Source organism: Rhinolophus ferrumequinum, chromosome 2 (assembly GCF_004115265.2).
Source record: "Rhinolophus ferrumequinum isolate MPI-CBG mRhiFer1 chromosome 2, mRhiFer1_v1.p, whole genome shotgun sequence".
NCBI classification, from domain to species: Eukaryota; Metazoa; Chordata; class Mammalia; order Chiroptera; family Rhinolophidae; genus Rhinolophus; species Rhinolophus ferrumequinum.
In genome coordinates, this window is record NC_046285.1 from 100,647,881 (window position 1) to 100,673,544 (window position 25,664).

General features: G+C 46.3%; 1 protein-coding gene across 2 annotated transcripts in view; it reads right to left on the reverse strand.

Moving 5' to 3' along the window:
• Positions 1–24,199, reverse strand: part of RUNX1 (RUNX family transcription factor 1) — a 228,970-nt gene extending 204,771 nt beyond the window's left edge. For both annotated transcript variants that reach the window (XM_033127971.1, XM_033127961.1), the window contains exons 1-2: positions 23,990–24,199; positions 23,751–23,867 (exon numbers count right to left, since the gene is read on the reverse strand). In XM_033127971.1, the coding sequence (XP_032983862.1) occupies positions 23,751–23,808 (58 nt within the window). In that variant the 5' untranslated portion in view covers positions 23,809–23,867; positions 23,990–24,199. The remainder of the gene's footprint in view (positions 1–23,750; positions 23,868–23,989) is intronic.
• Between the last annotated feature and the right edge of the window lie 1,465 nt (positions 24,200–25,664).

Consider the following 25,664-nt stretch of genomic DNA (forward strand, 5'->3'; position numbering starts at 1 on the left):
CATCCGCAAGAGAGAATGCACACTTCCATCTTGGTTAAGCCCCCTGTATTTGCCATCTCTCTGAGCAGCCTGGTACAATACACTGTATTTATCTGCCTGCCATTAATAATCTGAGCAGGTCTGGGGTTACAGCTGACCTCAGTATTTCCCAAAAGACTTCACAGAAATTTTACTTTCTGCATCTTATTTTTTAACTTTTCAAATAGTGAAGCTCAGGTATGTAGGTAAGTTCCTAACCGATGCACTGAGTTAAAGGTCCTAGGTTGCTACATTAGTGCATCATGCTGGCTGGGTGGCTGCGTGGCTGTGCGTGTGCGTATGTGCGTGTGTGTGTGTGCGTGTGTGTGTGTGTGTGTGTGTGTGTGTGTTTTCTTTTTAACTAGATGTGGCTGTAAGTTGAAGTTGACTTTTTAAACCTTATGTAAGTTGTTATAAGCTGATAATATGGCTTCTTTCAACCTACCATGTTTCCCTGAAAATAAGACCGAGTCTTATATTAATTTTTGCTCCAAAAGATACATTAAGGCTTATGTTCAGGGGATGTCATCCCGAAAAACCATGCTAGGGCTTATTTTCTGGTTAGGTCTAATTTTGGGGGAAACACAGTAGATATCTTGCAACTTTACATTATACTGCAGTGATGCTGAAAAATCTCAGCATCTGATTAGAATTCCTTTCTCAGAATAGAAGGATGAAATATATTCTCTGGAATAATCACAATGTTTGGAACACCAGCAATGGATTTGATTTTTAGAATCCGCCAGAAGCCATTTAAGATGGAGATTTATGATATGTAAGGTGACTAACAAAGCCCGGTCAAAAATGAGGTGCGATCTAAAAGTCAGGGAGTTGTTTTTCTTGTTTAACCAATAAACTGACCCTGAAAATAATTTCAAAAGAGCAGCTCCAAGGATGCTTAAAAGAATAATGGCACTGTTGGAATGATGGAGTATTTTTTCCCAGCAGACTGCTTTGAAGGACAACTGCAACTACAAATGTGGAAAATCCAGAACATATAGTTGACATCAGATTTATTATTTTCTATTCACAATCTTTTTCTTCATTTGTGTATGATACACTTTAAATGAGAAAGAAGTCCATTAAGGACATTTCAATGAGGTCTCCAAAGTAAATAAAGAATGTAATCACGTATCAATTTGGGTAATTGCCCACTAAAGAAAATCCTTCTTACGTGCATTCGAAGCTCTCCATGGCCTGGCACCCTGTCTCCTAGAGGGCTCCCCACGGCTTGCATCAGTCTTAGGAGACAGCCCATGTACCCCTCATTCATACCCGGCTCATCCTCTCCTATTTCCTGAAGAGTTAACCACCCTTTGACTGGTTACTCCTTTATTTCATCATAAAGTTGAGTGGTCCATTATGAGAGTCTGTACCTGGATTAGCCAAAGAAGTATGGGCCTCTGCTAATTTGGATCAAGCGCCAAGGAGCCTGAGCCAGGACAACAGGGCAATTCAGCATGAGGCCATTCACGAGCTGCAAGAAGAGAGGGTCTCAGACATGGAAGATAGGCTCAAAAATAAGAAGTGGGAGCAGTGATTTCCCATGAGGAATTGCTTGACAGGAGAGTTAGCAAATTGGAAGAGGTTTCAAGAGGAGGAAATGGGAAAATGATATGGTTCTCCGGACATCCTTAAAAACAGATAGATTCTCATTTACCCAGGATAATTATTCATCTCAAACCCAGGAAGATGAAGAAGCGCATACGGTCTGTTTTGACCCTGTATGTTTGGACAAGCAAGAATAACAGAAGCAAATTTGAAATTTCAGAAAAAGAACCTTAGTACGGGTAGCTAGGGAGGCTCCAGCAACAGCCAGGACCCTTTGGTGCACTGTGGCCCCAGCCAGAGCCATTTTCTGTGACTGGAGATGATCTCTCTCTCTGTCTCTCTGTCTCTCTGTCTCTCTCTCTCTGTCTCTCTCTCTCTCTCTCTCTCTCTCTCTCTCTCTGCTCAGAGAAGTCCATATTACTGATTTGAAAACACTGAGTTTTACAGCTTGTGTGAAACTATTTTCAGGTTAGTTGTCAATTACACCCCTTGCCTTTGCCTTGGAGGGTCAAGTCGTTTGGTTTCCAGCTAATACTGTGGTTGTACCTGTGGTTACCCGCTGACTTCTCATCTGCTTTGCTTATCTGATAACAGGCAAATGGGGAAAGAGCTTTGAATATCCCCCAAAAGGAAGACAGGTAATTAATTATTCACCGCATGGACTCAGGCCAGGTCAACTTACTCCGAGAAAGAAAACAATCTGGATGTGGGACTTTGGGGGCCCTTGTACGCGGCATTTTGGTATTGCAAGTCTCATCTGGATTGCTTGCTTTCTTTCTTTCTCTTTCTTTCTTTCTTTCTCTCTCTCTCTCTCTCTCTCTCTCTCTCTCTCTCTCTCTCTCTCTCTCTCTCTCTCTCAAAAAGCATTACATACTACAGAAGATAAAGCAACTTCAGCTTTTCCTAAACTATGTCATTTTTATGACAGCTCGTAAATTTCGGCCCCATATACTGCGCATATCTGCCCAGGAGACGTGGGTCCATCCCTCCTGGCGGAGCAGCGAGGGGATCCTTTAGAAAAAACAATGGGTGAAGTAACTGAAAGAACGACACAGAAAGCAACAGCCAGAAACGGCGGGGACGCGAGTTGCTGAGACAGGAAGGGAGGCGGTGGCGCGGGCCCTGGCGCGCAGCGCGCTGCAGCGACGGAACTTCTGCAAAAGCTGCCTACCCGGGTGTTATCAGTGGCGCGCAGGCCTGTGGTTTTCTCGCTCTCGCAACCCTGCTTTAACTGCCGGTTTATTTTTCGACAAACAGGATGCCTCCATCAGAGGCTGTCAGCATCCCAGGCTCTTAGAGAGAAAAGAGGTAGTGCCGCCCCACCCTAGCTAGAGGCAAGGCCAGGGAGGAGGGGGTCTGTTTCAAGAGGCTTTCCAGAGAAGCGACAACCCTGCAGGTGCAGCCGCTGGGAAAGCTTCAAGAAGGGTGAGGAGACAGGAGGGGGTGAAACCCACCTCCACCCCCCCCTCCCCCTCAAGGATCCTCGTGCCCCATCTCTGCAACCCTCCTGAGACAGAGTGGCCCAAATCATGGGAGCAGGTTGGTGATTTAAGACACCGCTCCTCACACTTGAGAGTGCATGCAAATCTCCCCGGGCCCTTGTGAAAATGCAGACTCTGATTTCACAGTTCTGGGTGGGGGCCTGAGATTCTGTACCTCTACCAAGTTCCCAGGTCACGCGGACGTTTTTTGCTGCTCCAGAGACCACACTTTGAATGGCAAGGCTTTGGGACATTCCTGTCTGATCACTCTGCGTAAAGCTCCTGTTGCAAGCCTCTGTATAGGCTACAAGCGGTGTGCAGAGGGTTCCACGTTAGACTGAATCCTAATGGATGCTGCTCAAGTATTTCAGCCGAGCTGTATTTATTCCTGTGGCTCTGGGTTTACACCAGCCCCTTTGCTAATGGAAAACAAAAATTCCTTTATGCTCCAGACAGAAGGAAAGTTTTGAAAGAGTTAGGAGTTTTAAAAATCCCAATTGGGAACACCAAGGATTCAGGAGAGTCTAGATTAGGTTCTGAGCCCAGAGATGGTAGGGGACGCCTGGGATGTGCCAAATAAATAAACACACACACACAAAAAACCCAATCCCGTCAGGGTCTTTCCTATTGAAAACATTTGTACCACTCATTTGGAATTCCAGCCTGTCCACATTTTTCCTGAAGCTGTATAGTTGTCTATAGAGGTACAAAATTTGGAGCCTGTATTTGAGTATTCTAGACCCACTAGACTAACTTGAGGATCTCGTGGCGTGCACGTTCACATACATTTGTGAGACACCTTTAATTAGCAGGAAGTATGACTTTCAGTTTGGGGGAGACTAGACCAGGAAACCCACAGCATGTGAGTAGAATCTCAATGAAGGACTCACCATCTAGAACATGCAGGTCCCACCGGAGGAGGTGCTAGCTGTCAGAGGTAGAAATATTAATGTAAGTTCTGCTAAATTTTGCTAACCGCTGAAATTTCATGAAGATTGCATTTTGACTTCATCAAAACCAGTCAAAGGCTTCCTGTTACAGAATGTTTCTCAAAGTACGACTAAGATTATACGGCTGTTCAGGTGCAGATTCTTGAGCCTTGGGTCTCTCAAGGTCTTCAGGGGGCCCGGGTATGTGCATTTTAACAAATGCTCCAGGGGATTCTTATGTCCTGTCAAGTTTCGAGCCACTGGTCTTCACGTATGGCCTTCTTGTTGCCCCATTTCAATTTCTGGCTTCAATTTTGCTGTTCGCTGGTGAGGTAAGTGGCCTCTTCACTGCCCACGAGCGTGCCACGAACCAGTTTGACTGGCTGCCTCACTCATTTCATCCCCTTTGTCTTCCCCAGCCCTGTATGAAATGACTTCTTCCTTTCTGAGCCCTCCTCAGGCTTCTCATGTAACAATCAGTTTTCCTGGTCTGTGATGGCTCTTATATTTTGCTGTGCTGTTCCATTCTTATTTTGTTCACTATTTCTCATATTTGGGCTTTGCCTCCATTCCCATATGGTAAGCTCCTTGAGGGCCATTTCATGCCATATAATCTTTGTACTGTTGGCCGTTTTCTAACACATGGTCATGCATGTGTCGACCATTCAGTTAATTTATCGTTGGGTCATTATTACCGTGTTTTACAGGGTGTGATTAACCAGGCACACTATGGCTCTCGGATCAGAAGAGCCTGGGAAGGGAAATGGGAGTGGTGGTAAGAGGGTTGAGAATCTGATTATACGGTTATGAAAGACAAAGAGGAAGTAGGAAAAATGGAGTATGGACCCCACCTCATCTGTCTGCTGTATGAATTGGGGGAGGAATTTCTTTTTGTTAAATATAGTTTTCATTCTACTTGAAATCTAGATTATTGAGTCCATGAGCCAAAGGATGGATGTTTGTTTTTCATTCTTATCCCCCAGTGAAAGATCGCTTGGGTGGCTTTTCCCCACTATCTCTTCTGCTCCAGCTGGCTTCCCTCTCTCCTTTTTGCCCAGCTGGTGGTCAACTCAAATGCCCAGCTCCAAGCTGAAGCTGGAGGAAATTTCAGTGTATTACATATGGCAGATTAAAAGAATGATAGTATATCAATGATTAAGTGGAAAGCTAAAAACATACCTCAGTTTGAATCCTGACACACTTAGGTTTATTGGCCATGCAACCTTGATTTTCTTTCTAAGCTTCAAAATTCTTATTTTTGTTGTCCACGTAATCTCTGAGCCTCCATGTTTTCACTTTCAAAGTCAGTATAACAACTTTAGCTCATGTGCCACTGGATGGGTAAGTGGGATAAAGTATGGAGACCCCTGGGAGAGCCTGACACACCATAGGTGCTAGTAACCCATGGTTTGCTGCTCCTTAGCTCAGGTGTATGTCCTGGATGAATGTTTCCTGGTATTCTAGGCTATTCCTTGCTTCGGGCACTTTCACTACTGTCCCAACCACATGCCCGCTGCTCTTCCTGTCTCACCCTGCTGCTCTCTAACCCTTAGCTTCTCTCTGAAGGGAATCTTTTGGCCTCTGTAGGAACCTTCCTTCTTGGGCTTCAGGCACATCCCTGTTGGCTATCTGGTCACCCGCCTCTCCTGGTCTGTGGTGCTTCCTGACTCTACTCCCAGGACTCCACCTCTTTATTGCCTCTCTCCAGCCTTTGATCTGGTGTCTCTCAATAGTTTTTCTAGCCTTGAGTTTTTATGCTGAGTTCTCTTGTTTTCTATCTGCCTTCTTCCTTTTCCTCTGATACTCAAAGTCCTTACAATAGTCTTCAGACCATCTGTTTAAGGTGATAGCTCCATTCTCCTCCACATAATACAGAGATTAGGACCCCCCCGCCTTTATAATATTAAAGGGCCTACAGTAGATATTGGACCATAAAAGACCTTAGAGATCCCTAAGTAACCACTACCACCATAATTTCTAGGACCTTTCAGGTTCTCCATTTACCTTTTGACAGCTATTTGTTCTGAAGACATGCACAACTCCTCAATTTCAGGGGATGGGGAAGGTTGCACTTTCCAGAAAGGAAAACACCAAGAGGGAATAAAGGGTAGCAATACAGCTCTACAATCATAACTCTGGTGGTTGGACTTCTTAACTTCATCTCTAGTCACATTTGGGGCTTGAAAATTCTTAGCTGTGGGGGGCTGTGGTGGTGGGGGGCTGTCCAGTGCAGTGTAGGATGTTTAGTAGCCTCCTTGGTCTCTACCCACTAGATGCCATACACCTCTCCTACCCCTGTCCACCAGTTGTAACAACTAAAAATGTCTTTAGACATTGCAAACTGTGCCCTGTGGACAAAATTACCCCCTCACATCTCACCCTGTCCTTCCAGTTAAGAATGATTGATTTAAGATATTTGAAGGTGACAGTAGGAAGAAGAAAATGGGAAAGGTAATGAGAAAGGTCTACTCTGGCAAGAAGTTCCCTGTACATAATGTGAATAAAAAAGGAGACTAAACAAGCAGACTTATGGGAAAGGGATTGGGAGACCAAATCTTAAGAAAAAGTATGAAATTCACAAAGATAAAAGGCATTTATTTGGTCAGAGAATCCACCAAGGAATATTCCCGAATGGAATAAAGAATCAGGCCCTATCTTCACAGAATCCCTTTCAGATACGGATGTTGACTACGAGCAAAGGTAGGTGCTTCCAGGTGAACTGAGATCCAGACCCGGCCGAGGGGGTTTAGGTGCAGAGGGGCTTTTGAGAGCATGATCGGGGGTGGTTAGGAACAACAGATCCTTCACTTGTCCAACTGATGCTGCAGGTCTCAGAAAGGAAGGGGAACACACATATGCAACATCGCCAGCCCAGCATTTCACTGGAGAAAATTTTCCTCTAAATTGAGAGATAGGGAGAAAGGATGCTGGGCACAGTGGGTGAGGTGCCCAGCAGGATAGTCCATGGGCCCACTCAGCTTCCGGACACCTCACCAAGACAGGCAGGACTGAGAACTTAATGACACATCTACTGTACGTTATGCAGCAAACCTCTTCTGTTTGTCCACTAATTTTCTTTTTTTGAACAGGAAAAATGATGGTTAAATTTTCCCATTAAAAAAAGGTCTCTGTGAGCAGATGACAGAACAGAGGGCATCCTTCCTGTTCTTTGTTTGACGTCTTAAAGGTAACCCAATGGGAAATGGACTGGACCTCGTTATCAGTCCTGTATTTAGGAACTCTTGGTCATAGACATTTATTTTTCCACGTATTCAATTTAAGCACAAACCAATCAACGCAGGAACAGGAAGAAGTCCTCTGACTTTGTGGTGCTTCTCACATGCTTCTTGCATCCTTGCCCAGCCTCCCACGGGGGACACCCACAGGACTTCCAGCCCAATACCCTTTGGACAGAAGTGGAACTAGCCCCATGACTCCTGCTTCTCTTTGTTCTAATATCCCCACATACTTCTTCCTATTCTTTGCTGATCATAGGAGTTAAGGGGGAACCAAGTCTGGGTTGAAGTCTTAATTACTGGCGCCCTGCTGCAGTTGTGTGGGTGGAGAGACAACTATGGCTTCTTCTGCTCACATCCATTATGATTTCTACACCTCAGCAGTAAGCACAAGGCTGATGGACCTTCATCCATCTGTCTCTTCATCCATCCATCCATCCATCCATTTACCCATTCCATCCACCCTTCACCTACCATCCATCACCCATCCATCATCTGTTGAGTGCCCATACCCTGCCACGTACTGTGAATAAAGAGAAATATGAGACATGAGCTTACCTCTCAAAGAACTCAGAGTCCCTGGGAGACTACATTTATAAAGAAAAAGCTTTGAATTACATTTTGGTAAGTGCTAAGTAGGTAAATAAGAGCCAAACTAGAATGTGGCCTCTTGCATGAGCTCCCAATGGGCACCCAGGAGCAGTGGGTCATTAGAGCGTCACTGGTAACCCTGCTGCTTTAGGGAGCAAAATAATTGAGTGCATGCATGTCTGTGATAGGGACGTGGTGAGGACGGCTCTCTTTGCCCCCCAGCACCCTATGCAGACACACGTCCCAGCCCTTATAACCGGCACAATGACTTCCCTCCACTGAACAACCGCCCCGCTGGGTGGCTGTAATAACCCCGCTACCAGAAAGTATGGGAGCAATGGAAATTGTGCAAAGAGCATAGAGAAGTATCCTCCCAGAGGGGATTTGAAACTAGCACGCAGAAAAGTGAAATCAAATATGCTTTGGGGTTTCTGAAACTTTTGTCGAAATCTTCAATGATTCGTAGGCCCTGGAATCTATCATTATCTGGCCTTCCTGCTTACCTCTCTCCTAGATTTCAAGAGTCTTCATCAGAGACATGCTGACAATCCCATTTTGAAATGGGAAGGGAAACAAGTAACTGAAAATGAAACACTGGAAAGGTTCAGAATTACAGCACTGTATTCTTCTAATACAGTTTTCAAAGAGTTAAGGGCTCTTTCATCATCAAATCATGGTCCTACTTCCCATGACATCTGCAAGCAGAGACTCCGATCACTCATTTTGAATGGATGCCAAAGGACGTGAGTGCCCAGGTCACACCCTCTCTAGAAGACTGTCTCCTGAGAATATGTACAGTTTAGTAGCTAAGCACTCAAGATGCAAAGCCAGAATAGAGTTGAATTTAGCCCTGCTACTCCCCAGCTGTGTGACCTTGGACAAGTCTCTTGGCCACTCTGTGCCCCACCCACCCGTGTGTAAAATGCGGAGACTAATTGTCCCCCCTGTATAGGTGTCCATGGTGACCAAAGTTTCTATTTCTAAGGCACTTACAACAGGGCCCAACCCATGGTGAATGCTACGTGATAGTGTTTGTTCAGTGAAACTTGACATTACAAAAATGCTTTCTCAATACTCCCTATGGGCCGACTTCTTCTGAATTATAATCACTGTGTACATTGACCAAAGCAACTCGGAGGCATCGTCCTAGGAGTACCTAATTCCTCCTCCCCTGCCCTGGATAAACTCGTGAAGATCAAGTTAGCAGGGCTTGCTTCTTTAGGAAATAATCCCAGTACATCAGGTCTCTTGTTTATCCTCAGCAGATTGGAATCATGACTGTCTCTCGTTTTCTGGTCTTCACTGTGGGGATAATGGCTGATCACCCTAATTTCAAGGCCCCTGCTCGTGGACTGTCGGTTTTTGTGGACAGCTTGACCAGTAAGGGACTGGGGTGGGAGTAGGGGTCCACCTAGGTGTGAGGGATGCAAACATGTTGGAGAGGGTCAAAATCACCACCCCTTTTTTCTTTCCTTGGCTCATAAATAAACGGGAAGCAAAAGTACTACATTGGTCTCTCTGACACAGTGGTTCTCCGACATGTGATTTATCTCTCAGGGGACACTTGACAGTTTCTGGAGACATTTTTGGATGTCACATCTTGGGGAGGTAGTGCTGCTCGCATCTAGTGGCTGTGGGCCAGGGGTGCTGCTACACATCCCACAATGCACAGGAAGGTCCCCCCCAACAAAAAACAATCCGGTTCCCAGTGTCAACAGTGGTAAGTTGGAGACATGCAGTGAAGAGTGAGTAGAGGGCAAATTCTCAGCCTGCACCATGTCTTTCACTGGGAACGTCAGAGCTGAAGGATCTCATTTTACAGAGAGTAGAAGCATATCTGCACCGTCACACACACACAGCCGGAGCTGAGAGCGTGCGGCAGCCCGAGGCGTCCCCGTCACACTCCATGCCTCATTTCTTACATCAGCCACTTGCTGCCAGCAGCAAAATGATCCAGTCTGCGAGGAGGCACTAGGTGCCCATGTGCGGCCACATGAATGACAGAATCGGGGTTCACTTTTGGGATTTGGTTTGCCATGGTGTGTAAAGAGGAAAAATGGAAAAATCAAGCAGAACAGTCGTTAATGCAAAAAAGGCAAATCAGGATGAAAGGAAAAGGCCTGACCGTAGGTGAAATGGACTCGGGGCTCACTGGGTGCCAGCCAGCATCTCCTGCTCCTAAGTCAGTCCTTCTCACTATAGTCTACGGAGAAAACACCCTGATCAGGACACGGACTACCACGTTTCCCCGAAAAGAAGACCTGACCAGAAAATAAGCCCTAGCATGATTTTTCAGGATGACATCCCCTGAACATAAGCCCGAATGCGTCTTTTGGGGCAAAAATTAATATAAGACCCAGTCTTATTTTCAGGGAAACACGGGAGATGAGAGATGGGAGGCCCAGAGAGGGTAGACAGTCTGGCAAGGCAACCCAGCGGGAAGGGTAGAGCTGACTCCACAGGCTGTGTCCCTCCTGCCACCACGTCACAGGATGGGAGGGAGGAAGCCAGAAGGAATCGGGAATCCTGCTGGACTCGGCCTCCTACAGGCTGTGTGGCCTGGGCTGTTTTCTTAACTCATTTTTGCTTCATGTTCATTTTTTTAAATTTTATTTTATCAAATGGGGATTAAGAGCTGTGCCTATCTCAGCAAGTTTTTGATTATTAAGAGATGATGTGACATGCCTGACCCATTGTAAACACTTGGCGAACGTTAGTCGTTCTTGTTATTTGTAAGCAACAAAGTAACTTAATCATTGCCTAATTTTAATGAACAAGCCGGAATCCTTCCCAAAGACAACACAGAGGACACGTGACATCACGGAGCCTGGTGGAGTGCGTAGGGCCTCCCGCTCACCCTCATTTGGTATTGACTGCAGGTGGGCTGAGAATCCCTGAAGGGACCCAGGCAACTAAAGTGGTCCAGGTTCACCTACACAGCAACAGGCCCCAAGGGTCCTCTCTGCTGTCTACCTCTTCTGGCTGTGTGGTTTTATCGACAAGCAGAATAGTGAGATGAGGCTGTTTGAAATAATTCCAGTTGCTTCTGTGTAAATGATGTGTTTGATCCTAAACTGATGTGGTTGAGGAGAAACCTGTCACACAAAAGGATGGGAAGCCTGGGCCTGAGAGGGAGGCCGCCGTGGGTGCGTCGGCGTGGGCCTGGGGGCCAGGACTCTCCAGGAAGAACTAAAGCCTGACTGAAGGTCAAGTGGAGATCACCCAGTGAAGATGGAAGAGGGAGGGTGGCAAGTGGGGCTGGGGAGGGCCAGGCCCTGAGCTGTATGCAGATGGTGCTAAGTAAGCATGGAAAGGGAGTTCTCTGAGTCACAAGGGTTCCCAAAATATAATCTCCGGCGGAGTTTTTATTTCCCTCTCAATTGCACACTCTGAATAAGGAAAGCAACTCTTTGGAGGTAACACAGAATAACCTCTCCAAAGGAACTTTATTATTATTTTTTTATTGTGGAGAATAATTAGCTTGAGCGCCTTTTAATTTGTTCCCATTAAGATGTTTGCATAGTAACAATTAGAGGCTGGCGGGGCTCCCTGCATTCTCAGTGAGCAGGGACTCTCACTGGCTGAGAGCTGGCTTTGGGGGGAGGGGGGTGGTTATTGCACCCGTTGTGGAGCAGAGGCCAAGAAGACAGGAAAGGAAATTTCTGTGACTGTGATAACTGGATGTAGAATAATCAGACAAGAAATGCCTTTTATACAAATAAGGTTAAAGAGGAAAAAATGAGAAAACCTCACACCCACCTACTTGAAGAAGGGATTTGTAATGATGTTGGAGGATTGTGACGTGGACTTTTGAAATTACAAATGTTTTTGCAAAAGCATGGAGGGACTATTCTCAAAGGTCCACCAGTTAGTGGGACCCTAGCTATGCAACCGGTACTTGATGGTGTGGAGGGTCCTTTGCACAGGGGGCACTGAGGTCACCTCTGACTGTCACAGCTGAATCAACTGCTTCTTGGTAGAATTTTGATCTCAACCACAGGAATAATTGTGAGGGTTTGCTGGGCACCTCACTGGAAACCCTGGCCAGGGTCAGTGTCATGACAGTGCTGGCTCCTGGGGAGCTCCTTGACTTCCTAAAGAATGGACTTGGGGGTGAAGCCCCTGATTATTGGTCAGATCATTTTGGGGGTTCTTCTGGACGTGGGTCCCAGGATATGGACCAAGATGGGGCAAGGGAGGCACCTGGGACTGAACATTCAAGGAGACCTTGTCTCTCAAGGTCACGTAAGTGCAGGGTTAGCTTTACGTGACCCTGACAGGGAGCGCCTCCTTACGTTTAGTTTTTGGGAAGTGCTCGTTGTCTCATCCTGGTCTCACTTCTGATGGGCTTCCAGACTGATAAATTAAGACAACTGGTTGGTTGCAAAGAAAGACTTAGCAATGGTTCCTTTCCACCCCCATCTCCCACCCCCCACCAGCCAGCATCTCACCATCATCTTGGAAACAGGTGAGTCTGACGCACATACAAGTTTGAACACCACGGGCTTAGAGAAGCATCTCTATGGCTGCCCTGGAACCACCTGAATGTCTCCCTTGGGGGGCCACTTCTGATGGGGAGGCACTGACACCAACAGTGGGGACCTAAAGCCACCAAATGCATCCAGAGTCATGCAAGTAGTACAGGACAGCGGATGACACCCCAGCTTGAAGTCACCTGAAGTTCAGCCACTGGCAGTGTCTCCTGCTGTCCAGGGGCCTTGGCAAGTCTCTAACTCCCTAAGGCTCAGCTCTTTTGTGTCAAACCAAGAGAACAGTAATACCCACTGTTCTCCCTACAGGCAGACGATGGGCTCTGCAGCACAAACGACTCCCTTTGGACCTGGCTCCCTCACATACTAGCAGCTTAACCTGGAGCAGGCTGCCTCACGTCTGCATGCCACTCTTCCCTCAATAAAACAGGATTAGTAACCAGAGTACCTACCCACAGGTGCATGTGAAGGATTTAATGAGGTTATGCAAGAAAATGCTTGGCCTGGTGCCAGGGCCTTGCACAGAGTATGTGCTCAATAAACACTAGTTGTCACTATGATTGCTTTTAATATTCATAAGCTCAATGCTCTGCCAAGGAGCACTAAGCTCACGTCTGCACTACTACCTGGTGAGAGAAGGAGACCCAGGTGTTCATCTTAATACCTTCCGGGTTCCGGGCACAGTGACAGGGCCATGTATGGGCTTGAGAGCGGGTCCTTCCTGCCCTCGCCTTCGCTCCGTACACCCTTGGGTGGCATTTTCCAGAGTCACCTTCCACTTATTGACTTCCTCTCTGTGTCCACTGCCTCATATCTGTCATCTCAAATCCTCACGACAACCATCCAAAGGGGGAATCATTGTGCCTACTTTACAGATGAGCAACTGGGGGCTCAAGTTCACACAGGTGGTGGTGCAGGTGATGGGGGAGAAGCCAACTGCCTGAGCTCACAGCCCTGGGCTCCCTGCTCCTCGGTGCTCTGGTCAGGCCTGTCCCTCTCCCGGTCTCCCTAGCAGACAATTCATACACCACGACCATAGGCAAGACCACGAGTACCTCTGGAGGGGTGCGTTGATACTTAAACATCAATCGAAGCCTCCAGGTGAAGATACAAAGGGCCGCTGGCAGAAACTGAGTCCCACTTAGCAAGGCAAGAAATCTGTGGGTATTTGGGGACTTTCTGAGGTATTCATGGAGGGGAAGGAAGAAAAAACAACACAGCTTGCATTTTTAGTTTTTATCTGATTGTAAGTTCTATTTTGGGGATGTGTTTTTTAATGCACATGTTGTAATTATATCCTATCAGTACAGTAGAGCAGGCATGTCATTTATATATAAATAAATATGCACAGGCTTGGGGGCAGGCTGAATACATTTTACTTATATGTGACATGATCAAAGGGGTTTGGAAATTACTGCCCTGACGGTTAGCAGTTCCTGCTCTGCCTAGAACAGCTTTTTCAAATTCAGTACATCATGGGAAGAAGTCCCCTTGGGTTCTCTAAGGCATGGGAATTTTGAATGCTGGCGTGTGCGTGTGTGTGTGTGTGTGTGTGTGTGTGTGTGTGTGTGTATGTGAGAGAGGGAGAGAGAGAGATGGAGAGAGAGAGAGAGAAGTGAAAGGGAAGGGGGGGAAGAAGGAGAGGAGAAGAGGGGAGGGGAGGGGAACGGAGGGGAGGGGAGGGGAAAGAAGATGGGCCTTTATTTCTCCAGAGGCCACTTCTGAGTGGAAACCTTTGAATCAGGAGTGCTGTGAGGACCTATATCTCTGATGGGAATTGTAGTCTGGGTTCCAGCCTTGTAGGAAGATAGCCTTCTCCCACTTCCCAAAGGTCCCTGAGAGCTGGAGGCTGGCAGCCTTGGCCGAGGCTGTCTCTGCACCCCTCTGCGTGAACAGGCATATGTGCTGTTCTTCTGGTCGTTCAGATTTCACCAGAGAGCCTCATCAAAACCAACCTGGTTAACCATAAAATTGCCTAAGGGGTGCGGCAGCCCATTGTTGGGTGCTTAACTAAGGCAGCGGTGGGTTTATGGGTAAGACAGAACTCCGAAATTGCACCAGGGTAGGTGGAGGGGGATGGGGGCTCTTGGAAGGCGACTTCACTCCCAACTTGTGTCTAAGGGAGTTCTGAAGGGCTGCAGGCTCCACACAGATGGCCCTGCTGAGTTCCTCTGCACACAGAAAGGGACTGGCCTGCAAGGGCTGTGGTGTCTGAGCAACGCAGAGTAATTAAGGAGAAGTAGGCAAGGGGTCTGCTGATTATTTGGATTCCCAAGTAGAAACAGCCACCTAAGTCCAGTGTCTGCAGAATTCAAAGGGGCAGGAGCCCAGGTGACCCAGTTTCTGGTTCTGACTCAGGTAGTAACCAGCTGGGAGACCTGGACAATTGACTGTCTCTGGTGGCCAAAGTCAGAGAGATGTCTAAAATTACTCAAAAATTATACATATATGAAGTTATATAGTTTCAGATGCCACCTGAACTATACACACACACACACACACACACACACAAAACTATATATAGAAAACACACCCACACGAATAACATCAAACGGGACAGTGTCTCATAGTTCATTTGTTATTTAAAGAGTCATCCACCTCTTGTGATACAATTATCTCTTTGTTTTGAACGTAACCTAGAGGGATGTATATGAGAGACATTGCGTTTTTTTTTTTTTCAAAATAGGAATGATGTAGGATGATTGGCAGTAGAACAGAATGTGCATTGTTGGCATTTGCACTTCTTTATATGACTCCACACCCTTCACAGCTCTAATGTTTAAGGTGCTTTAATACTTGTTCCTCTCCTCTAGGACTTGGCGAGTCATAGCCATTCTGATCTTCATAAACAGTGGATTCAACAATAATGAAATAGCAGTGTGAGTTTCTGTTCATACCTGTCAATGCCTATGTAATTTCATTTCCATCCATTCCCTCCATGTTACATATGCCAGCACTTAAAAGGGCTGAAATGAGAGAGAAACCTCCTGAAGGATATAGCTATTTCTTCCCCGTTCCTTGTAGTTCCTCCAGACCCTTGCATGGGTTTTAAACATATATGCTGTTTCAGATTTTATAAATTATATACTTTCAAAGTGGGTTAATGTCAAGTTCAGCTGTGACTGTTAGCGAGCTGGATGGGGCCGCCCAGATGCAGCCTGCAGATGGTGTGGAAGGAGGGGCCTTGGTGCACAGAGTTCAAAGTGCACGCAGGAGCTGGGTAATAAAGTGCAGCGTTGTGGTTGGCATTAAAACTGCTACTGGAAAAATGGCACCCCAACCAATGTATTATAGTTAATCTATATTCTCTTTTGAACGTTTTTTGTGCTGTAATTAAAAATAAACCTCAAAGTCTATACATGTTACCTTTTTTTTTTTTTTTTTTTTTTTTTGCTTAGAAAAAGAAAATTGTTCCTACATTGAGTGATGAGAGAGTAGCACGGACCAGCCTCCCTTAAAAAATGCACCCAAGGATGGCATGTGACCACAAAATAGCAAGCAGTGTACTCAGAGTTTTGTTGTTTGCTCTTTTGAAGAAACCCCTATCTGGCAAGCTGACTACTGCAGTATTTTCTAGATCTTGTTTTTAGGATCCATTGGACTATATCGGAAATCCTACACGCTTTCAGAAGAACATAAGTGCTGATCAGGACCAGTCTAGCTCTCAAGGAGAGGAAGAGACAGAGGCTGGCTGTGTGATGGTGGTTCTTTCAGGCTATGTTTGATTTATTGCTTATATCTTTTAATTTCATTCTCCATCAGAGATCAGAAAAGGTTCTTTTTAGGACTCAGAGTCTTCACAGAGGACATCCAAGAGGCTAGGAGTAAAAAGATGGGTGGCTGACAAGGAAGTCAAGGCAGAAGCTTTGCAAAATGTCAGAGCCACATATTTCTCTCTCCTAATGGACATGGTTTCAAGGCTTGACAAGTTGAGTCCTTGACTTAGAAGGAATTTAGTACGGGCTGCAAGTTTACACAAAGGGCACCAGTCCTGAAATCTGCAGAGCTGTTGAATAAACCCAACTTGAGATTTTTATTTTTGGTGACCTTCAGGACCCCTAAAATATCTGGGGGAGCTTACTGTTTAAAAAGGAATCCATCTAAAAATAGACGCATAAGGACCACAGACCGAGAGGACGGTGTCATAAATAAAAATGAATGATTCTCTATATAAACACCGATCTTGCATCAAAACAAAGTGAAACATTTACATTGTTTCTTACTTCAGGAAATAATGGAATAGTTTTGTTTTGTTTTGTTTTAAATCAGGCATTGACTTGTAGGGAGATAGATTTGCATCTAGAAGGGCCAGTAATTACACAGCAAAAATAATCTGTAACTTGCGGAAATACAAGGTATGAAAAGTATTCTATCTCCAAGATAGAGGGTTATTATCTGGTTGTCATATTTCTATGAAAGATAAAAACATCTTTAGGTAAATTTAAGGAAGGCAACTTAAAAGAAAACTTCCCTCAAAAAAATTCTGTAGAAAAGCATTCTCTTTAAGACAAAAGTTTTAAGGTGTTGGGCCAGGAGGTTTGAGAATTCAAAAGGGTGAGGAAAAGAAAAACAGAAACAATTTCCACTTACTGATACATCAGAAACAATTTCCAGTTACTGATATGTCAACCCCACCGCCAGGTGTGGTGGCTCCTAGACCAGCAGCACTCCCGTTGATACAAGGCTGTCTGTCTTTTCTCACACTTTGAGTCAAATGTGATTCCGGACTTTAACACTGAAAATAGGTGTGACCTTGACTCCTGTTTACCCAGCTCCCTCCCTTCCCCATCCAATCTCTTGCCTGTTTTGCTTTCAGTAAATCAAGAATTAATATCCTCTTTCCCTCCCTCTAGCCTCCATCTGCAACTTCCAAGAAGGACTGAAGGAAGAGCTTGGTGTTTGTCTGTGTGCATTGCCAAAACGATGCTGACAGGGAAAACAAATGAAATGAAATAGCACCAGGGAAGCACAATCTGCCTGGGCACAGGGTTTGCTGTCATGGCAGATGCTGCACTGGGTCACTGGACGTGCACTCCCAACCACTTTCCCCTCAGCTTTGCTCTGTTCTATAGGCAGCAAAGTGACAACTGAGTGAAAAGACGGAGCCCCACAAGGAGCCGGGTTAGAGGCCTCCCATCTCCTTCCTGCCTAGACAGGTCTGGGCCACCACACCACAGGTGGAGGATGATGGAACCCAAGCACGGGACCATCTGACCCCACTGTCCCAGCCCAGGGCTACCTACTCCCAAACTGCCTGTCACAGGAGACAGACGAGTGCCTGGCGGCTTAAACCACTGGAGTCAGATTTTCCTTTCTGTGCAGCCAAACATAATCCTCACAGCCAAACCCCAGGAAAAGCTTCTCATTCTGTATGTCACTGTCATACAAAGCGTCATTTCAATCATCTTTTGGGTATATGGTTTATTTCTCCATCTTGGCTGCTTCTTTCCCTTCTCTGTCTTCATTTGGTGTTACCATGAGAAGAGAGGACAAGAGGAAGGGAGAGAGAATCTGAAAGCTAGATGAGTACGACAGTGTGTACAAGACGCAGGAGTGTCCAAGCATACTTGTCCAGCACGTGAAAGGTGACGTGAGGTTTTGAACTGTTTTGTGGTCAGGAACCCCTGAAGTCCTCCTAAAGCATTTCTGACCAGCTCCATGGTCTGCAAAGCTCTCAAAGGCAATGCTCCCTTCCTGCCATTCTGGGGCATCATGGTTATCAAATTTGGGGGAGGGGTCGGTGGGGGGAAAATAGGCAAGAAAGACACATTGCTTCCGACTTATCTCACTCAGCAAAAAGGCTAATGTAGGGGATTGTTGGCACCCAGGGGGAGGGAAGGGGGAGACCAAAGAACAAGAGTTGCAGGAAAAGTGTTTTGCAGATTTTAACATCTGCTCAGGCAACAGAGCAGCTTCTGGAGAGTTCTCTGAAAAATGCGAGTTGGGAAATTTTTTTTTTTTTTTTTTTTTTGAGATGATGTGGGAAAATGCTCGGCACGCATGTGTGAAATGGTCAGATAACTATTTCCCGTCAGAAAAAAAAATAAAAAAAAATAGATGCTTCATGTTGTTCAACTGCGAACTTATGTGATGCGTTTTATGGTACCTCTCTCGGAGGTGTTCAAAGATTTTGAACAGGAACTTTGTAATTCGGAGGCAAGCTCATCGAGAACACGATTAGCCCCTTTTACAGAACTCAAATGAGACACAAAGACATTGAATGACTCATCTGGGTCACTAGCAAGTTACCTGAGAAGCTGAAAAATTTGTTTGAGTTTCCTGTGCGAGCCTCCGCTCCCACCCCCAGCAAGACACGCAGCCCAGGTCGCCAGCATTTCTGGGCTTTGACAAAGTACGTGATCCTAAATGTCACTGTGAGGCGTGGGCTTCAGTCACACCCCAGAGCCTGGACAACCTGCGTGTGGCTCAACAGACAAAACAGATTTTTCATTAAGAAGGACCTTCAGGAAAATGAAGCTACACCAGGGCTTTCAACGAAGAGAAACATCTGTCAAGATTTGTGTTACAACATGCTCCAATTAGCCTCGATAGTTAGAAGCTTAACCTGAGTTACACAAAGGACACGCTCTCTTTTTCTGTCTTCTTTATGAACATTTACAAGGACAGGAAGGGTGACATGCGGTTAAAAAAGCTGATTTGCTTTACATTTCCATCAGGTGGGCTGGTTTGCTTACCACCTCCCGGACCCCACTGGGGTTCCTGCCGCTCTACCTGCGCCCAGGCTGTGCCCCAACCCCCTCCAGCACCCTTCCCTTTCCTCCTGGTTTCCACCCTCCACACCAACTCCTTCCGCAACCCCCCTGTCATTTTCCCCAGGGAGCCTCTCTCCTGGTGTCCTCCCGGGCACTGCGACCTACAGTGGATGGAGTTTGAGTGTTCTCTTAGATAACTGAACATCAATAGCTGTAGCTAATATTTACCGCCCCATCTTTACGACGGGGCACTGGACACAGGCTATTCAATTTGTCCACACAGCTACGTTAGAGAGCGGCACTATGGCTACCCTCGTTTAACAGACCGGGAAACTGAGGCCCAAGATGGAAGTTGCCTTATGTCATTTCACAAAATCCAGAAACAGGGATAAGAAAGAGAAGGCATCCTGCACTGTCTGAGGGTCTGCCCGTGCAGACCGCGGCCCCCACTGTTTGCTAATAGTGGCAGCTCATATTAATTCCTGGGGTCTCTCTAGCTCGACACCCGTCCAGCCCGTGGGCAGTGGCCCTGGATCCCTCCTCTGCTCCAACAGCAGACCCAGCCTCGCTTTCTCAGGAAAGGGGCAGGTCTTTTCTGAGCACACTTCAGATGTATTTCAAGAAAACAGAGGAAACTCCTGGCTACTAATTTGCTTCCAAAACCTCTCAGAGGCTACTTTCCGTTTAGATCCTGGGTCAGCTGCTACTTCTGAAGATGTTTCTGCTTCCGGCTGCTCTGCTCATTGTGCCCAACTTGGTGTGTGAGCAGGTGTGAGGCCTCCCTCCTGTGGCTGGTCGCCCCTCCCCCTCCGCCTTCCCCCCCCCCGCCCCACCCCCCCTCCCCAGTCTGTTTCTACAGAAGGTCTGAATTACCGGGACAATCTGTCCTGAAAGAAGGGGAGCCAAGGCAGTGGCTTCATTTTGGGAACTGCTTTTTGCTCTTTTAAATAAACATTTCCAAACCGCTCTGTCATTTTCAAAGGTTTCTTAGCACGTGAAGGGACTAAATGGTAAAAGGTATCATTATAAATTGAGATAGATTTTTAACACCTTTCTTTTCTTTCTCAGTTTCAAACTGTGTGGGCAGTTTCACAATGCAAAGCTCCATCTCACACAGGGGGAATCAGGTCTGCTGTTTCCACACCCAGGAGAGTGCCTAGGAAAAGTTCAGTTTCCCTGAGGGCCAGGGGGAGTTGGATTTGCTAAGACACCCTGCTATGGATTGAATTGTGTCCGCCCCTAAATTTATACATTGAAATCTTAACCCCTGGTATTTCAGAAGGTGACCTTATTTAGAGGTTGGGTCTTTACAGAGATGATGAAGGATGCATGAGGTGATTAGGGTAGGCCCTAATACACTATGGCAGTGTCCTTCGAAGAAGGGGGGGTTAGGACACAGACAGGCACGGAGGGAAGACCAGGTGAGCACATAGGGACAAGATGGCCGTCCACGAGCCAAGAAGACGGGCCTCGGAAGGAACCAACTCTCTCTACACCTTGAAGCCTTCAATATAATAAAGCCGCACCAGGACTCTCAGTGAGACATCCAGCCTCCGGAATCAGGAGGCAATACATTTCTTTGTCTAAACCACAGTCCTTTGCTATTATGGCAGCTCTAGAAAAATAACACGGATTTCACACTGTGTCCGATACCTGGATTAATCTATGCCTTTCTGTGATCTTAAAACTCTGGTTGAGCCAGGAGAAGCATCTTCATAACTATTTCTCTGAAACCAGTGGCAGTCTGATGCCTACAGAGAAGCCCACTTCACACACAGTCTCGTGTGTATTCTGCAATTCCCTTTGAAAGACGCCTCGAGAAGAGAAGACGAGAAGACAACAGCATGTCAGCCTTGCTGAGATTTTTCTACCTGTGGTTCTAGGAACTCAGAGGCATATTAGCATTCAGGCTTTGCATAGACCACTAAGCCACTTCTAAGAGCAAGGCTACCTGAGGCATTTTGCAAAACTACGTCTGTGCCACCGCTTTTCCTCTCCACACCTACCGCAGCTCCGTGGGGTGACACGTTGCACCTTGCCAGGGTACCAAAGTTGGGGTTCTGCAAGAATTTCATGTTGCGAACCATGTGCGATAATTCCAGGGAATTTCGGCCGCATCTTATCTTCTCGCCTCAGCAAATGAAGTGAGAACTCAGTGCGGTGTGGTGGAAAAGGAGCGGTGTTTTCTGTGGTAGACCACATTCATTTTGCATGCCAGCCTTTCAGACTCTCACTCGCCTCGCACGGAGAAGGGAGCAATGGTTTGCTTGCTCCCACACCTCTCCTTCTGCCCCATTTTCCACATGGACATCTTGCCCAAAGTGGGTGTCCTTCTGTGAGAACTGCACGGACGAACAAAGTACCATCCCAGGAAGAACACAAGATGTTTTCCTCTCCAGCTTGCAGCTGGGAAGGGAACAGATGCTGTCAACTATAGACAGCAAGAAAGGACTACGGTGCAGAGTGCGGCTGCTGACCAGGCTACGGAAACAGGGCTGAGGAATCGGAGCGAGAACAGTGTGTTGGGGACCATGGTGATTGTCCTACCATCGTCCCTAAGGCAATACCTCAAGTAGTACCCAAAGCAATGGCATTTGGCCACCCCTCCAGCTCCCGGGAGTGGTGCTAATCCAGACAACTGAAACCGTGATGTTGATGGATCACCTTGATAAACTTAACTGGGAAATTGCCAAGATTTCACTTTGATTCTCTGAAATTAAATCTCATTATTCTATTATTGAGATACAGATGATGAAAGGCCTCGAGTTCCTTTTACTGAGAGGAAGAAATGAAAAGACCTTCTGCCAGGAGCCCTTCTGAGTCTTGGCTGGGGTCTAGGGTCTTCTCCCGACAGCCCTCTTGAAAACTAACTGCTCCTAGTTCCCACCCTGGGGTGGGTGGGTGACGGTCCAGGGGACCCAGGAGCTGTGGGGCTGTGTTAGGGGCCAGGCTCCTTCTCTTGCCTGCTGTCTATGCCGGTCGCCGGGTCCCCTTCTTATCTTTGTTGTCCGACCGGTAAGGACCGAAGGCATGCCAGCACCACACACAGAAATCCAATCTATTGCCCAGTGAAATCTTTTAAAATTTCCTGAATCTGCCTTCCTGAGTTGATAAAATAGGAAACAATCATCATTTGGTGGGGGGAGGTGTTGAAAGCGAGTTAAGGCAGGAAGATCTTTTTTCTGTTATTCTACAAATATTGCTTCCTTTGCTTGTTAGAGACCCAGAGGAAATGCAGCGAGGGAGCAGTTCGCAGCTTCTCACCAGTGGCCACTGGAGCCCAGGCTGCGAGGATGTGTGACTCATACATAGCGCATGATTCAACTTCACTAAAATGTCCTCAGCTGCCAGTAAAGCAGCACTTGAAAACCCTTTAATTTGAAGCTTTGAATCGGTTAATGACTTGCTTTCTTCCCCCTTCTTCTGAAATCCTCTCCCCACCACCGCCAACACACACACACATACACACACACATACACGCGTGCGCACACACACGTCAAGTGTTTAAATTTCAGGCACCCAGCAACCTAGAAACTCTGTGGCATTCACAACAGCGTTTGTTGTGACAAAGTGCCTGGCAGCCCTCTGCATGCTCCTGCTCACTTGGCTGTATGAATAAATAACGAGTCACAGATACTATTTGGGTGCGCTCGAGAGTTGTAGCCAGAAAATTAATTATCCCCCAACCCATCCCACTCCATCTCAGCTCTGCCAAACCATCAAGCCACACTTCGCAGGCATTGGTTAAAGTGCGTGCCCTGACACTTTGCAATGCCTTTGTGACATTTTTATTGTTTTTGTTGGTTTAAGCACGGCCCTCCTTTCCCACCAAAGATACACAGAACGAGCATGCACACACACACACACACACACACACACACACACACACACACTCCTCACCTCTACAGCTTTGCACATTTCAGGAGGCTGGCTGCAAAAACGCAGACAGGTTTTCCACATTAGCTGTTCCTGTTAGGAGTCCTGCAATCTGATAACTTAAGCTGCAGCAACGTTTGACTTAGAAAACGTCTTTATTTACTCTTTGTGAGACAGACCCCTGGAAGAGACAACTTGCTTTCTTTCTCTCTTGAAAGATGCCGGTTGCCTCTTTGCATTGAGACTACAAGGAACAACACAGCACAACCTCATCCCGGAACTTCCAACCTCAACAAACCTGCCCGGCTCCTGCACTCTCTGCCTCTTGGGGACAACCAAGTGGCCCCTTTGTCCCTGAAGTCTCGCGGCTGGTCTAATGCCTATCTGCGTGCCTACTTCAGCCTCCGCCCCAGGCTGGCACAGCCCTCCTGGCCGGCAGTGCATGTGCCAAAGCCCGGGGCAGGCTGGAGTGTGGGCCACACAGCGTGCTGAGTTCAGGGTAACACAGCCGCTGTCATTCCGAGCAAGGGACAGCAAAAGAAAATCCAGAGAGCTTCGTGCAAGCTTTATAATCTCCAGGACTTTAATCAGGAACAGCCCAACTTACTCGCACTTGACAAAGTTTTCACACACCGACTGAACACTTCAACAGCTTAACTAAGTATTTATTAAAACATTTCTGAAGAGCTGCCATCTGATGGATAAGTAATCCAATAGCCTTGTAATCATATGCCTGAGTTTGAATTCCTCCCACCAAACAGACAGGGAATCAGCCAGTCTATCTGCACGAGTTACAACAGGCTGCCATTTCATTATCTGCAAAAGCTGAGCAAAAGTCGATATTAAAAGACCAGCATGTACTCACCTCTCATGAAGCACTGTGGGTATGAAGGAAATGACTCAAATATGCTGTCTGAAGCCATCGCTTCCTCCTGAAAATGCACCCTCTTCTGAAGGCGGGGGATTCAATGATTTCTTTTACCTTAGGAGCGAAAACCAAGAAAGGTCACTGTTTTAACTTCACCCCCAGCCATGGCTCCCCACATCTCTTTTTTCCCCCTCCTCGATACCTCTGGGGCTCCCTGAGCCCTATGAAAAATGTACCTTTGCGAAAACAAATATTCAAATTGTTAAAGATTAAAAAAAAAAAAAAGCGGTGTCTTGGCTGTGGGTTGATGATGTTCACCGCTCTGCGAAACCCTGTGGTTTGCAGCCAGTGTGATTCCTCCTGCCTGCTGACCACTATGCCGGGCTTAGACTTCTGACACTGCCAGCCTACCCAACTTGTGGTTCTGTGGTTGTTTATGAGGCCCAAAGAAGTTTTCACACAACCCAAATTACAAATTTAACTGTTCCCCTTTCCACAGCTCTTCTTAATTGGTTCTTGCCCATCACGTGACTTCAATGATGTCAATTTTTTTTTTCTTACTTTCTGAGCAATGCCCTTCCTTTCCTCCACCTGCCTCCCCCAGGCTGTGCAAGAAAATAGCCGAGTAGACTTTGCAAGAAAGCCACTGTAGAAAAAAGTGACTCAGTCTCTTATTATATCAATGGTCTTTGCTGATTTAGTAGAACTCGGGTCCTGTTGTTGTTATTTGTGGTTTTTGGAACTACTGATTATTTTGATTAAGATTTCATTGCCGCTTATTCAATAGTAATTCTACCCTGGCACCGGGCTGCTGTTAAGACAGGAAGTGGATCCCATCATGTAAGATGCTGGGCGTCCAATGCTCAGGAGAATTCAGCCCTTGGCAAAGACTATTACGGCATAAGTGAAACTATAAAAGGGAGGGGGGGAAAAAAGAAACAAAAAGAAAAGGAAATGTTTTGGTGAGAGTCTGACCCCTAAAAGGATCTAGCAACTTACCGGTATTTTAAAGCCTGAAAAAAGGAAAGCATATTAATTTTGTGATGAAAAGATCATTTTAATAAAACCAAAATTACGTGGTTTTATTCCTCCCAAATGGACATCTTTTCAGCAAAGAGATACCATCATAGTACACACACAGATACACACTCTCAAATTAGGAAGCTAAAGGAAAAGAAAGAAAACAGAGGTTTTATATTTTGGGTAAAAGCAGTGGCTACTTTGCAACAGTTTATTTTGTTTTCACCTGCGAAAGTTCACTGCCTGCCTTTCTGTAGCTCTGTTTGAATCAATAATCCCCACCTGTAGGTAAAACTCAGCCGGGTGCTATCATAACCACACTGAATGCATTAGGGAGACAAATGCATGATACATAGAGGAAGCGGAGGAGACGCTTCTCCAGAGCAAGCCCCTTCTCGGGGGTTGACTCAAAATCATTCCACAGCTCATCTGCCTTCGGGAGAAGACATGCCTGTTTGGAGGTGCTGAAAAATAGAAGTTTGTTTGTGGGCAAGCCATTTTGGGCACACATATTTCTTTCTTTTTCCTGCTAGTTGGTTTACCTGCTAACGAGTAAAATATTGTTCTTGGTAAAGTTCCCAGATAAAGTAAGACTCTCCTTTCCCAATTAATCACTTTGTTTTGCTGCGATCCACATGCATCCTCCATGGCATTCTGGACACTGGAAGTTTCAACGCACACACTCAAGAGAAACTGAGATGATGAATTCTAAATGCCAACCCTGGATCCCAAGCTGGCCTACAGGAACCAGCCAAGGCACTTTGGAAAGTCTGCTCTGTCAGAGTGACCCCCGATGTTTTCCTCATCCACTCCATTTCGCCGACACTTACAGTGATACCATGTTCAAGGGCAAATGGCCCTGTTCCTTTAAAAGGAATAGACATGAGTTTT